Source organism: Diadema antillarum, unplaced genomic scaffold (assembly GCF_040938485.1).
Source record: "Diadema antillarum isolate AM-2024a unplaced genomic scaffold, OU_Dant_1.0 scf00000027, whole genome shotgun sequence".
Taxonomy (NCBI): domain Eukaryota; kingdom Metazoa; phylum Echinodermata; class Echinoidea; order Diadematoida; family Diadematidae; genus Diadema; species Diadema antillarum.
The window spans coordinates 2667562-2683339 of NW_027270916.1; the positions used below are offsets into that span (position 1 = coordinate 2667562).

The following is a 15778-nucleotide window of genomic DNA, read 5'->3' on the forward strand; positions in this document are numbered from 1 at the left end:
TAATTACACTCCCCCAAAAATCTCTTCATTCTTATATTCATGTTTTTGTTTTATATTAACGTCAAACACACACACACACACACACACACACACACACACACACACACACACACACACACACACACACACACACACACACACACACAAAACCCCGAGAATTTCAGCATAAAGATGATCCACATCCTTAATGTTTTACTATAGTAAAACAGTAAGGAAAGGAAGGAATAGAGAAAAATAAGAATCGATTTAAATCATCGTCTCATCCCCATCTCCTCCCACCTCCCCCTTCCCCCCCCATTCCCCCCACCCCCATTCCCCCCCCCCCCAAAAAAAAAAAAAAAATCGACATGTGTATTCATCACATTCTAATCAGCTGAAATTTGCCTGGTGCTATGCTATGTTGCGATCTGAGCATGCATTTTCTGGATTAATTGTAATAATAACTATCGTTCGTGTAACTCGTGATTACAAGATCCATTGTTTTGCTAAGAAAACATTTTTATCTTCTGATGATTCAAGGGAGCAATAATGTGACATATTAAGCTTTCATAAAGGTCCTCCTAACACAGGTATTTTAAGAGGCTAAATCGACGCAATACTGATATTTTATTTTCGAAGCGCCTATAAATGCATATGCATTTAAAAAAAAAACAGGAGCTATAGGTTCATATTGCTCTGTTTCGATTATTCCTCTATGTGCTTTGAGAGCTAGAAATAGCACAGAAAATCTGATACTTTTGTACACTGCATAAAAGTCCTGGTATATACAGAAATGGTTAAGGGACATCGCTAACGCACCGTCCGATTTTTGGTGCATTTTTTTAGGACACCATAACAATCATCCAAGATGTCGCGAAATTATCCTTAGGCGACAATTGGTACCATAAAACATATACCATGATTTTTTTTTAATCATTTCGAAGGTAATCTAGAGACACTAGACTAACCTTTCGTGTGACTTGGGTGCCGAGTGTACTGTACACACTGCCCAAACTTCCAAAGTCGCGTACATCGACATGCAGAAGGGATTAAACAATTGGCTGATGCGGAAACCTGATAGATCCTGTTTAACAGTCTTTATTGAGTTCTCGGAATTTCGTAGGAAAGAGGTTGAAATGTCGCTTTGGCTTCGGTCATCATGCAGTCCAACCGTATTATTTATCTGCGCATTTCTCAAGGAAACGGATGACACCGTTATTATAAACTGTTATGCTCGTGGATTACAAAATTGAGAAAATGAATAATAATCTGTCTGGCTAAAGAGTAACAAATATCGGGATGATCATTATAGCAGCATCACGAGTGTGTGTGTGTGTGTGTGCGTGTGTGTGTGTGTGTGTGTGTGTGTGTGTGTGTGTGTGTGTGTGTGTGTGTGTGTGTGTGTGTGTGTGTGTGTGTGTGTGTGTGTGTTTGTGTTTAATCTCAAGTTGTAAAAAGTATAGTGGTATTGCAATTTCCTGATATCAGCTCAAGTTTAGACATGTTTTAAATATGACAACAGTGCCAGAAATGACTTTTTTTTTTCTCGTAAAAATAATACCACTCAGAGGTTCGTCACTTTACAGTTTGTTTGGGAAAGAAAACAAATTAGACTTATGAACAAAGGGAGGGAGGAAATTAAAAGCAACCCCAAGAAACAGAGAAATGGAGAAAAATGAGAAGAAGGAGGGGACTCAGTTCTTTAAGTTCCGCATGCAGAGCATGGTCTATGATATATTAATATATGTATGTATGTATATATATATATATATATATATATATATATATATATATATATATATATATATATATATAATATCCATAACGTGATGAGCATATTATTGTAAATAAAACCACTGAAACATTCGTGACAATAGTTTGCTCGACATGAGTTAATGGAGAGCTTGAACCCCCCCCCCCCCCAAAAAAAAAAAAAAATTAGAATCGGTTAAACCAATGCAATGTGTATCATTATTCAAACGTCTCGCGTTGTTTCCCAATCCTTATAGCTATAATATGTCTTAATCACAGAAGGGTCCCCCCCCCCCCATTTACCCCTCCTATTTCTACAACCGAATGCAACATATTTATCGTAAAGCTTCCACCCTCTTACGTCAATATTGGGTGTTGTTTTTTTCTTTGTCAACTACTTTTGTTTACGACACCGAAGCCAACGTAACAAAATAAGATATGCAAACTGCTGTCACTAATTGCATTTCCCCTTCGTTACAAATTACAAGTATTTTGAAACCTTCTTCGCATTGAATCCAACACCTCACAAAAGGTCGTATACACCTCTAGCGTTGTTCTCAAGTAATTAAAACATTGCGAAGTTATCGGCAAAGTATAAAAGCGTGATCGATATTGTAAACAGCTATTTCATATTTCTTGTCACCTAAATTGCGCTGGAATACTTTGAGTGAGAAATACACGAGTTTTAAAATAATAAAACTATGGCGCTGATTGACACATAATTATAGCTAACGGCCTGTATGTACAGTTGTACCTTCAAACCTGTAAATATCACAGTGCAGGGATTGACATTCACTTACTATTCACAACATTGGCAACCTGCTGTTTGTATATGTATATATATTATAGATATATATATATATATATATATATATATATATATATATATATATATATATATATTTTAATGATATGGACTAACTTTCAGTCACAACACACAACACACACACACACACATACACACACGCACATTAAAAACGTACGCACAGACACGTAGCCTACACTCGCACACACACGTATAACACACACGTATACACACACACAGACACGCACTCACAAAACAGTCAACAGAAAAGATTCACCGTATACAACAGAAAGACGGATGCAGATAATTTGATGCCCAAATTAGCAGATGTAAACAAACACTCACCCTCTCTATCTTTCCCCCTCTCTCCTCCTCCCTCTCCCTCTCCCTCCCTCTCCCTCTCTCTCTCTTCTCCCTCCCTATCTCTCTCTATTTCTCCCTTCTCTAAGTCTCTGGCGCCATCTGCATGGCTGTCTGTCCTTGTCATGAACGATAATTTTAAATCTTATTATTCTCTTTCGAATTTAACAGTAGGTTTGGTAACCTGTACACATGACATTTAAATTGTATTCTCCTCAGTTATCATCCTACACAACTTGAAACCCCATTTCCCCTCCAGATTCGGTATATTTAGTTCTATGATTTCATCCTAAATACAAATTTAAGCAGAAACGTTGACTCTGATCCAACTAACCAGCAAACTAGCAAAAATAAGCATTAATGCAACACTACAATTTTGATAACATAAAGTTTATATGATATATATATATATATATATATATATATATATATATATATATACAATGTTTATATTCATATACAATTATAACAAAATCAATCGTCGACATCATCATCTATATTATATAAAAGTCTGATCAAAAGATTATCTTTAAAATTGATGTTACATGCTGTCTTCTTTAGATAACCGTGAAAGGAAAAAAAAGCTTTCTTATAATGATTTCTGATGTTTCTGATATATTTGATCTTTCTTGTATGGAGAAAGAGTCATTCTGAGAGAGATTTTTCTGTCCAAGCAAGCTCTGTAAAAACAACAACGAAGTGTAATAGGCGGCCATGCCAAGTTATAGACGAAGCATCGTATATACTACATAGTATTATAGAAGATGCTGAGAAGACATCAAACTTAAGAGTTTTAGGACGAGCATCGGACTATCACGATTATATAGCAAATGCTCTCTCGTATAGCTAGAATAGAATGCAGTTTGAAAGAGAGAAATATTTGCTTAGTTTCTAATCGTTTTATCAATATCGTGAAGCACGTGATTACATATCTATTTGGAAAAGATGTTGGAAAACGCCCCCTAAAAAACACACACGAACGAACAAACAAACAAACAAACAAACAAACAAACAAACAAACAAACAAACAAACAAACAAACAAACAAACAAAACAAACACATCAAATATTTAAAAAACTCCGACGCGGAAAGGACACCATGTGCCAGTTCATGATGATCAATTATTACACTACTGAGAAGGAGAAGCTGGGATTCAGTGTAAATATGTGTCAATTTTTTAAACACAGAAGAACAGATTTTAAGAAAAAAAAAACACACAACAAACATACAAACAGAGCTTGCTTTTATGTTGCAGTCACAATTATACCACCGTCAAAAGAGACTTAACGATTTCTTCAAATTGCATTATATTTCGTCCATTCCTTCGAATCATTCGTGGAGGGCATTTCATGAAGCATTTTGTCTGATATTTTTTCTGACAAACTGTTATAAGCTATCAAAATCCTTGCATCTGATTGGCTTAGAGCAAATTTGTCCGACAAAGTTGTCGGACAAAACGTTTCATGAAATGCTCCCCGGATCTTGCGTGTTTTATGTACACCGCATCTTCCCATTTGATTCATTCAGACAAGGGTGTGTGTGTTTCCTCTTAGAAGTAGAAAAGCAATCCGGCGGATTAACCAATTAAAGGGATCATACAGTTTTGGTTGAGACCTAATCTTAGGTTTCTAACATTTTTGGTGAGATAATGAGAAACCTCTTATGAAATATAAAAGAGCATGTAATTTTGAGGAATTCAGCGTTTATTTGAGGAAAATTGGTTTTGAAATGGCTGAGATATCCAAAAAAGAGCAATTCTGATAAAGTGTGGGACCCACACTTTATTACGATCACTTTGTTTTACTTTGTTTTTAGATGTTTCAGTAATTCCAAACCTGACTTTCATCAAATAAACTTTGAATTCCTCTTAAAATGGTATGCTCTGTACTATATCATAAGTGTTTTCTTGGTATCTCGCAAAAAGTTAAAAGCCCAATTCTCATCTCCACCAATACTGTACTATCCCTTTAAGCATGTCTTACTACGCATGACTGAATAACAATTAGTCCATTCACAACTAAAAGAAAAAGAAGGAAATACAAAATGACACCTAACCTAAAATATGAACACTCGTTTTGGATGATTTGGACCATGGTATCTCCTGTGTAGCAATGAAGTTGAAATATACAGGAATATGAAAGTGGCAAGACATAAGGTTGCAGAGTTATAATAACAAATAAACTACTAACATTATTAATAGAAAAATACTTACACCATATTATACCACTACAACTACTACTGCCACTGGGGCCTACTACCACTACTACTACTTCTACTACTACTACTACTACTACTACTATATGTACTACTACTACTACTACTATGCAACCAGTATGTTTAACAGCATGGAATTGCGAGCGAGTGACTCTATTATACAAATAAGTAGGACAATAAAATTATAATAATGATTATATAGTGGCTTCTTGTAACACGAACATTCCAGCACATTATACCCGGTCCGGGCACTGATGCTTGTGGCATCTTATTAGATGAGAGCTATCATACAAGTCAAAACAAAATGCCGTGAAAGATCTCTGTATGATTGTTCGTTCAAGAGTTATAGTATAGCTGAATAAATGCACGCATAATCACAGCTAAACACCAAACTCACTAGTCTGTTTTCAAATTCAAATTCAAATTCATTATGAGTTTTCTCCATTGAACAAAGTCGGGAATGAAATACAATGTACATGCATTTTCGTCCATTTTCAACAACAAAAAAGACTTAACAACAATTGGTACATTCAAACAACTGACATGCATTTTAAATTCAATTTCCATTCAATTTCAATTCAGTTGTATTCTGTTTTCATTAAAAAAATACTTACAAAGTATACAATTGTCAACTCGTATTGTTGAGCAATTTGGAAAAAAAAGTACAAGTTGCGAGATATAAAGCAAAATATATGAACAGATGATTAGATAAAGGAAATCAATGCACACTTTGCAATACAGTAACAAAGAGCAAATTAAGCCATGGTATAATAAAGCGAGTGATCTACTGAGAAGCGATGCTCGTAAGACGTAGATCACTGTAAAAAAACACAAACATACAGTATACCAATAACGTATACGCATAATTAATCTAAATATGTACAGTAAAAACATTTGAAATCGTAATATGATATACAGTAGTCTGATATGATGTACAATAAAGTCTGATTATGATGTACAATAGTCTGACAAGATTATGCAATATCGATGTCTGATAAGGGAATGGAAAGATATGTCGATTTTGATCTGTTCCGGATATGATGATCTGACTGAATTACAGTAGAATGTATTGATATGGTTAGAATTCAGAAGGCTGACGTTAAATAAACAAATAGCTTTTCACTGGCTGCTATTGTCGACAAAACCTCAAGGATTTCAACACACTGTATGCAAACCATTCATGTAAATATATATACGAGTATCAAGCACGGGAAATGCATAAATCATCATACACACTGAATTGCACGTATACATCATCCTTTTGCTCACACACACACACACACACACACACACACACACACACACACACACACACACACACACACACACACACACACACACACACACACACACTTATATATATATATACAAAAAAGCGACTAAACGAGTCATTTCCCATGGACGAAATGCAACTTTAAAGTACAGAAGCAAGGTACACTCTGTCGCATGACTTCACACCCGTAACTGCGCATCCGATGCGAGCGGGATTCTAATTATAGTGAACTTGCCTTTTTGTCTCTCTCTTTCTCTCTCTCTTATCTCTCATTTTTTCCTCTCTCTCCCTCTCTCTCCCTCTCTTCCCCTCTCTCTCTCCTTCTCTGTTTCTCTCTCTTACTCGCTCTCCGGGTCAACAGCAGGGTTCTGAACTTGACTTAACGATGTCTATCCGTGCAATGCCACATTCGATGTAGACAGTCCCGAATTGCTGCCATAGTACACTGCCACTTGATTTTGGTACACAAGCCCAGCAATGAATAGACGAGAAAGGTTGTATATTTCGTTCTGCCGGACGCCTCCCCGTCTGAGAAGTTTTCAACCACTAAGTAAGTTAACTATTTTATCATTTAACGTCACGTGACTGGTGTTACATGTTGTCATTGTTTAATTCATTTATTCATGTAGTCTCTGCACGTGAAGACGAGAATAGATGACCGTGTGTTTCTTTCGCACCATGAACTTGTTTGAAGATTTTTAAACAAGTGCATCAAACTTGTGTGTAAATATTGATTGCACTGGGATAAAATTCTGTTTGTGCTCGGTTCTTGGCGTGCGCATTGATTTGCATTCCAGAACGCTTCCGAATTTGACTTTGTGCCATAAACAGTTAACCTTCACTATGTCCGTTATTACACTATATTATTTACGCCAAAGTTACACACGAAGATGCCAAAACTATATTGACGCCTGTCAGTGTTTGCCGCTGCATATATTACGCGCGCTTGAAACATCGCAGATCTATCTCCATTGTCGGGATGTCGCAGATTTTGAGTGATGCTTCCTTCGTTAATGCACTGCTCTTATTTTCCTCTCCCTTTCCCTCACCAATTAGAATGAAACAATAATTACTATACTTTATACGTCATTTATCACATGACGGAATCTTATGATTGGTGAAACAAACCCACACGATTTGGCTCTGGATAGACATTGCGGGACAGAAATATCCATACTCTGCACGTCATCTGCTACGCGACGAAATTCTCGTTGCCAGTTCTGAAATCTAATGGTTTGACCGTAAATGCCAACGTGAATGTAAACCATAAATAATGTAGTTTCGACGAGGAGAGTAAAGCCACAAAAGAGCAACATTATAAACGTGAGGAACAGTTTTGCTTGATGTTTATATCATACCACTGTCTATTAATCAACTTTAGATAGTGTTGTACTGAGAAAAGCAGTCACGTGATTTTTTTCTTTCTTACTTTACAACTCATGATTCCTTGATTCCTGTGTGTATGTCTGTTTGTCTGTCTGTATGTCTATTTGTTTGTCTCATCATCACCGTCTCACTCCGCATTTCTCTTAGCTCGCTACATACGTTACATAGTATAGTTTGCTTCGGGTTTGTTGTGTCCTGAATAAGTGTGCCCAATTGTTTTGTCTTTTCTTTATTATGTGATAAACTGCTTCCTTCGTAATGCCTTACATAATCAACTCTGAAATAATCGCCAATGATGTACAGTTTCAATTTTCTGTCACCTCTCTTAATTTCTAAAATTAACATTGCATTCTATATACAGACTTTGTCGTTATATGTATGTATATATATATATATATATATATATATATATATATATATATATATATATATAACAAGATAAGAAACAAAACTGATTTTCGAGACGCTCGAAAATTTGTGTGCAGAAATAAACCGTTGGTGAATACAGCATGAACTTTGTTCCAGTTTTGTTTCTTATCTTGTTATCTTGCCAACACGTGGACAACCTATATACTCAATATATATATATATATATATATATTTTTTTTTTTTTTTTTTTTTTTTTTTTTTTACATATGCACACATATACACTTGTATTTGCGGAGTGCTCAAAGGATCTAACGTAATATCTCAGTTAGTTTGACAGGGAGGAAATGGGGAAAAAAGTTTTCACTCGTGAGGTCTCAGGGGCGAGGAAACGTCAAAAACCTGGATACTTCCGCTTGCTGGTTGCCACGTTTTGCGAACCATATGTGCACTCGACGTTGCAGATCGAGTGGAAAGTGGAAGCTACTATTTAAGAGAGCACTTTTCATTTTTGCCCCGTTCGTTGCCTTCATCATAATTATAGTCCATGTTGTATAGTTGTTCATCTCTTCTTCTTCTCTATTGGACTTTTTTTTGTACTGAACTGTTTATCAAATTGCAGAATTTTTATTCTCGTTATCATTGTAATCAATAATAACAATAATGATAATAATTATAATTATAATAACAATAATAATGATAATAACAGTAATCATCACTGTCAATATTGATTATCATGGATTGAACCATTATCGATATCAATATCATCATCAGCCTCCTCCCAAGAACCTAAGCATTAACATAACCATTGTATAGTAGAGTAAGCACAATTTTTCCCCTTTAGATTAACATCATAATTTTCTTGATAGTGATCTATCTGTTTTCTACTTACATTATTATAGATTATTATAGATCATAAGCAATTCTGTATTCCACAGATGATGATTCTATAGGCCAACGTGTGTTTATTCTAGAAAATTGTAGAAATAGTTATGGTATGGATACGCTGCATTAGTTTCAATAAGATTTTAACGACGGTTTCACGGAGATTAATTCGCATCGGTGGCTTTTGGCACGGATACTGACGATTTTTGGCTCTAGTTTTTGGCTCATGATGCATGCAAAGTGAACATACACTCTCTTTTAAAGGGTGCGACGCCAATGGATTTTCAAAGGTGTAGTTAAAGGAAACATGCAAGTCCCCTTAAAATAACTTGTTATCTCTATACTTCATAACATAATTTTTTGTGTGCTTTTGTTGTTAATTTTAGTTGTAAATATCCAGCTGGTTAGATTACTTATCTATACTTGTTTGTGATATCAAGTGATTTATCAATTCGATCGATTATATATTTACTCGTGATGACAAAATTCAGAATAGGTATAAGGTGTTTCCAAAAGAAGAAGATGAAGAAGACGAATAAAAATGAAAGTAAGAGGACTACAAAACAGGGGTGGATCTAGATTTTTGCCAAGTGGGTGCAAGGTCGACCCCATGACGATGGGTCATAATAAGCAAAAGAAAAAAAAAAGTCTTCACTTTTTTTTTTGCTGCCATTTCTCTCCCCAAATCGGCTAACACGTAAAAAAGAGAGAAAAATAGTAGTGAAAAAATAGAATAAGAAAGGTCTTCACATTTTTTTATTTACTTTTTTTTCTTGCCTTGGGGCTGAGCCGGAGGCAGAGTTGATAGGGACATACTGTGTGGGTCTGCTCACGTAATGCCGTTTTTCTCAGCACATCACATTTTCACTTGGTATCCCAAGGAGGGGGGGGGGGGGGGGGGTGGGGGTGTGAAATTCCCTTCACCCCCCCCCCCCCCCCCATCCCGTAGATCCGCCGCTGTCAAATAAGAAAAAGAAGAAGGGGAAGTAGAGAAAGACATTCTTTGTTGATAATGAAATAAATGAAATGAAAAGTAGAACAAGAACAAGAAGAAGATAAGAATATGAGGTAGCCGTATAGCAGTAAGAAGAAGAGGAAGAAGAAGGAGGAGGAGGTGAAGAAGGAGGAGGAGGAGGAGGCGGCGGAGGAGGAAGAGGAGGAGGAGAAGAAGAAGATATAGAAGAAGACGAAGATAGGTATGATGATGACGGCTATATATGGAATTTACGAACTTGTTTGGGTATTTCCCTGCATGCCTTGATAGGAATCCGTATATATTTGAGGTTTGCATATACAGTCAGCTGTTTATTCCAGATGAATCTTCCGGATGCATTGTTTACTTTCGGACAAAGAGTTCTCTACGCGTAGCACACGTAATATAATTTCTTTGTTTGCTGATGAATCCAAGAATGACGTCAGTGCTATTTCATAATAGGCGTGACTGTAACTCTTCTTACATTGTACATTGACAAAGAAAGAAAGAAAGAAGAAGAAGAAATATCATTTAGCATAACAGTACAAGTGTTTGAACTATCCCTCTTAGAAAAGAATCCACTCGCAGTAACAAATATCTAACAGACAACCAAAACAACATAACAAATACATATGCAAATGCAAAACAAAAGTTCAAATCCACAGCACTGCATGCACTGTCGGAGAAGTAAAGCTAGATCCTAACCGGGCATGCACTTTTCATAATTCCACATTGTTTTCAAGTTGGCATTAAGAAACAGGGAAAACTTTAATTAGAGAAAGAAAACTTAAAGTCCTTCGAAGTAGACATGAAATTAAAAGGTGTGATTTTTTTTCAACTCAATAAGTTTTATCAAACAGCCATCAATACAGCCACAATATGAGTGAGCGTCATAGCCGGACAAGTCTCCCAATGACATACATAATTAAATCCTTACTAAATTTACATTGTCGGCATGAAAGCAAAGAAATAATCTTGTTGTATCTTCTGCACAAAATTGTGATGTGTTGGCATAACGTGTAATGGCAATCGTGGCTTTTAATATGGAAGAGTTGTAGCTGATAAATCATCGATAAAAAATGGTCATTATAATTTTGATGATGTGAACTTATGATATTCTTTTGCTCGATCAAATGAGAGAATTTGTCTGTTGATGACATTGTTCCCTCAGCTAATTTTGCGCATGTCGTTCCAATTAAGTGTGATTTTTTTTAATGCAAATACGTGAGACTTTCAAATTGCACGTTATTTTGTTTACCCTACAAGCTTTGATTTTAGTGGGACCCTCCATTTCCATTCTAATCTTTGTATTATGTATATGTATATAACTTAAAAAGGAAATTCTGTTGTTACTCGTGACCACTTGTACGTTTTCTTTGAAATTATGTTCTGTAAATGTATTGTATATAATTTTCCCTGTTTATTCAATGGAAATGGAAATGGAAATAAAATTGAAATTCATATTACTTTGTATGTGCCAAGGGTCGAAAAAGTCTGAATTAATTCCGCTGATGCACATGGTGTGGAATTGCAGATATAACCACGACTCCATGCCTTGATACGATTTTGCAAAAGGGTTCGTTTCATTCCGTTATTTCACATATTCAATGAAAGGCACGACTATTGATTATAGTGACATAGGCTGAAAATGGTCCAATTTGTGCGACAATAATATCACCAATTTTTCACTCGCACCAATTAATGTCAATTAAAATCCACCACATTGTGGTTAGATAGTAGACAGCAATTTCAGCATGTATCATACTAGTATACTTACTGGTATGGCTTAATTCGAAATTATCTCCAGGGAAGTGTGAACCCACTTGCACGTACATCTTGGACTTTCCTCAGTAACATAGGTCTAAGCTATCCAATGTGCCACTCAATGATGAGAAGTATTTTAAGATAGGAAGTGTTAATTCCACGTTTCCGCTTGAAACCTACAGTTGTGTCTACTATACGGTGACATGTAGTCAAAAAATCAAACTGCGCATGCGCGTAATTTCCAAGATGTCTTCTCCCTTAGACCTCCGACAAAAATTGAATCAACTTCAAATCAGCATAGAAGATGAAAACAGGGCGCGAAGAGAAAGACCAACCATCGACTTCAATGTAGAATCCCCCAAATTACCTCGTCAGAGGCCAGGTAAGACTGTCAGTAGTAAAATTAATGATCTGTAAATGAAATTGTAATGCGTACTGATTAGTTAGCGCGATATCAATCGTCGCACAGACAGTCGTACAGGCTTCTGTGCAGTTGTACCTGGCAAAATCAGCTGCAGAACACCGTGGCGGTGAACGACGCACGACCGACGCGACAACGCGACTACTACGAGTATTGCGATGGCTTCACACACAGCTAGCTCAACCAGACTCGTCGACATGTATTCAATACAAAATGACAATTGATTGTTATCAGTAGGGCCTTCTACATGCTATGAGATAGACCATATCGTTACTTTAAAACACATTAGGCATTTGAATGTGTATGTTCACTACTTAAATTATGCATGTCTGGTAAATTTTGCACTGTCACCACCACCTCACTCATCTGTGTGTGTGTGCTGTGAACATGACATGTCATGAGCTGCTGGCTGTGTTTTCAATTCGAGTGTGACTGACGCTCTCTTTACAAATGTAGGCCCTGTTACATTTGTCATGTTGTGGTTAGTGGTCCAAGACCTAATTTGTAGACCCAAAATGGTCGTACTATCATTGACTATAAGTAAAGCAACTGCACCAACTAACAAGGTTCAACCTCCGGCCTCCCATGCCCAATTTGAAGGACCAAGCCAAGGTTCGACCATGCGTAAAAGCACACGACCCTTCCGTGAGTCTTTGGGTCTGTCTACTCACTCGACGCTAGTCTACTACTGTATACGCCATATATCAGCGAGTCTAAATTTTCGTTAATCGGGACTTTCTGACGTTTTGGCGAGTGGTTAAATCCGCGATTGTGGAGTCCTGTCCTGTACTGCGTACGTCACAGGACATTCATATCGAGACACTACGGTTTGGCTACCATAGGCCATGTACACAGTTTAAGCAGCGCCTCCGTCAACACAGTGCAAGCGCAGATCCCCGACATGCATAATTCATGTCACCCCGAGCCCACTGAGAAAGCCTGCCGCTCCACCACTCCACTCCCAATTGCGTACAGAATTTCGATATCTCGACTAATATATCGGCTGTGCGATCGCAGCAAGGAGAGAGCTAAAAATATCTTGGCCTCTTCTCTCTCGGGCTCTCTCCGCTCCGCGATGCGCTCGCCGGGTCTTACCTCGTTTCTGATTGGCTGAGCCACGACTGCATTGGCCGTGTGTATTGTGAGCACTGTGTCTCGCTTGCTGCTTCGCTAGTATGCACAGCGTGTGTGGTCACTGCACGCTATCCCGCTCTCGTAACCCGTTTGTATATTATGTACCCTAACAGCCTCGCAGCGCACCGCAGAAGTATCGGGTAGGTCACTACGGAAATCTAACATTTTCAACATTGATCTATGCACTTCAAACATCCTCGCACATACATTGCACATACTCGCACACGGTAAAAGTAGTATCAAAACACAGATAAAATGCTCGAGAATTCATCAAAATATACCACGAGGATGAAAAAAAAATTGCATGTATGACCAAAACTACTCCGTTGATGACATATTCCTGGCACAGATTGCTGAAAATTGCATAATATAGGGCGAAATTATAGGGAAAATCTACATGGTACAGTATACGTCGTTTTCCAATAAGCCACGGAGGTGTACATGGTATCCACGTATTTAAGCTTATGAATGGAAGAAAGCGATGATGTCATTTTCAGAAGGCATTGTGGGAGAACAAGCTGACCAAAGGGGGGAAACCTTTCATAATTGAAAGCGATAGCAAACTGATCATCAACCGATACTAGCTTGCCGTCGTCTGCTATGGTAGGGATCAACGGCATGGTGCGTGCAGTGCGCTGAGCGAGACGTGACGTCATCGCTCGTGAATGGTGGGAGTGCAAACTGTAGTGCCGGATCAGAGTCGATAGTTTCGCATGCGTGTCTTTAGACCATAGCACCTGACTCGCAAAATTGGCGAAAATAAAAACATTGCAAAATATTCGGCATATACAGTATTTGAAAGTCAGTGTAAACTCCCTTTAATATATTGGAAATTTGAACAATTATTGATTTCGCGATTTTCAGCTGTATTTTCAAGGTTATTGTCATGATAGACAAATTAATCAATAACAGATCCTCTAAATACTCGTTACAGAGTACCAATACTGCAAATATAAACTGATCAGACATTCTGTCTTAGAGAAAATCAATTTTGAAATATGGTGTAAATCTTGTATGTTGGGAATACATGTGCAGTTGTATGCTAATATTAAGGAATTTACAGCCATTTTCAGAATAATGTCAAGGTCAAAAGATCTGGAGAGAACTTGAAATATTATTTGTAGCTTAAAATAGAATAAAAGTGGAACATGATCTGCAGTTATTGGCTTTAAGGTTAGGTCACCATTAGTACTGAAATGACACACAACTAAAAATTGTTGAAAACACACTTGGTTACAGAAAATTGACCGATTTATTGTTTTTTGTGATTTTCAGGTGCATTTTCGAGGTCATTGCCAATTGCCAATAAGATAAAACGATTTGTGATGTACAGCTGTACATTTGTATAGCCTTTTAGTACCAATTACAGACTTAGTCACTATCATCACAGAAGATAACATTGTGACATGTCTTGGTGCTTCATCTCTGATTTATCACAAGTTGAAATTTTCTGAAAGCCCCACGTGTCATTTTACATTGATTTCAGGGTGTTACAACCATTTTCAAATGCGTAAACCAGCTATTAAACATTTCGGTACCAAAAGTGTTTAGGTAACCCATGAAAATACTGTAAATGTCTTATCAATACACAAAATCAGTGTAGCTTTTCAATGGGATGAGTGGTGATTTGTGACCTTGAGCTTGGCATCTTTAAAAAAAAAAAGATCCCAATTTGAGGGTGCCCTACATACAAGAAAATAACGCATATTTTTTGGCCGATTTTTGGTAGGTCTATGAGCAAATGAGAGTTTTTATACTATGCATAATGTTGGATTCTGAACTAAATGAATTTTGAAATTTTCAGCTTCCAAACATACACCCCAAAACATTAACTTTGATGCTTAACAAAATTTTTGGTGACCTTGTGCACAGTAATGGATAGTCAGATCTGCGGCATAATATATTGTGCATGTTAAGATCATAAAGTTCTTCCAATTTACAGAAAATGAGCAATGTATGTAACTCATCTAACTTGCCTGCAGCAGTCAATCAAAAAGAGCAAATTTTATTTAAACTTTATTGTTCAACCACGCATTGGTTGCTGAGGGAGGCTGTATCTTAGCAACTGTTTGACCTTGGGGCAAAATGTAAATTTCAGGATCTTCTGTCGGATACTTGGGTTAACATTTGGTGCATGTTTAAAGAAAATTGAAGGGGGTCGGGGTACAAATTGTGTGAAAATTGGTTGATTGGACGTGGATTGACCCATACAGTATGTATCATCTACAGTAGACCTATTGTACATTGTACGTACACTGTACAAAGTGCATTATATTAAAAATTGAGAAAAAAAGAAAGAAATCTACATTGTACATGTCGTCGGGTGCCCGTGCATTGGCCGCTAACGCAATACAAATTGTATTGCGTTAGCGGCCAATGCACGGGCACCCGACGATGTGTAGTGGGGGGATATAGAATATTGTACCTGTACAATGACCCCTTTGATGGCCATTGTGGCATTATCTC

The 15778-nt window shown here is 37.1% G+C and overlaps 1 protein-coding gene across 2 annotated transcripts in view; it reads left to right on the forward strand.

The window, feature by feature from the left end:
* The first annotated feature begins 6708 nt into the window (after nt 1-6708).
* Nucleotides 6709-15778, forward strand: part of LOC139734965 (dual specificity mitogen-activated protein kinase kinase 7-like) — a 38475-nt gene continuing 29405 nt past the window's right edge. Inside the window, exon 1 of one of the 2 annotated variants that reach the window (XM_071645752.1) lies at nt 6709-6933. In XM_071645752.1, coding sequence (XP_071501853.1) covers nt 6861-6933 — 73 coding nt within the window. In that variant the 5' untranslated portion in view covers nt 6709-6860. Of the gene's footprint in view, nt 6934-12003; nt 12140-15778 lie in introns of those variants that run through there. The other variant, XM_071645745.1, reaches the window with a different exon arrangement.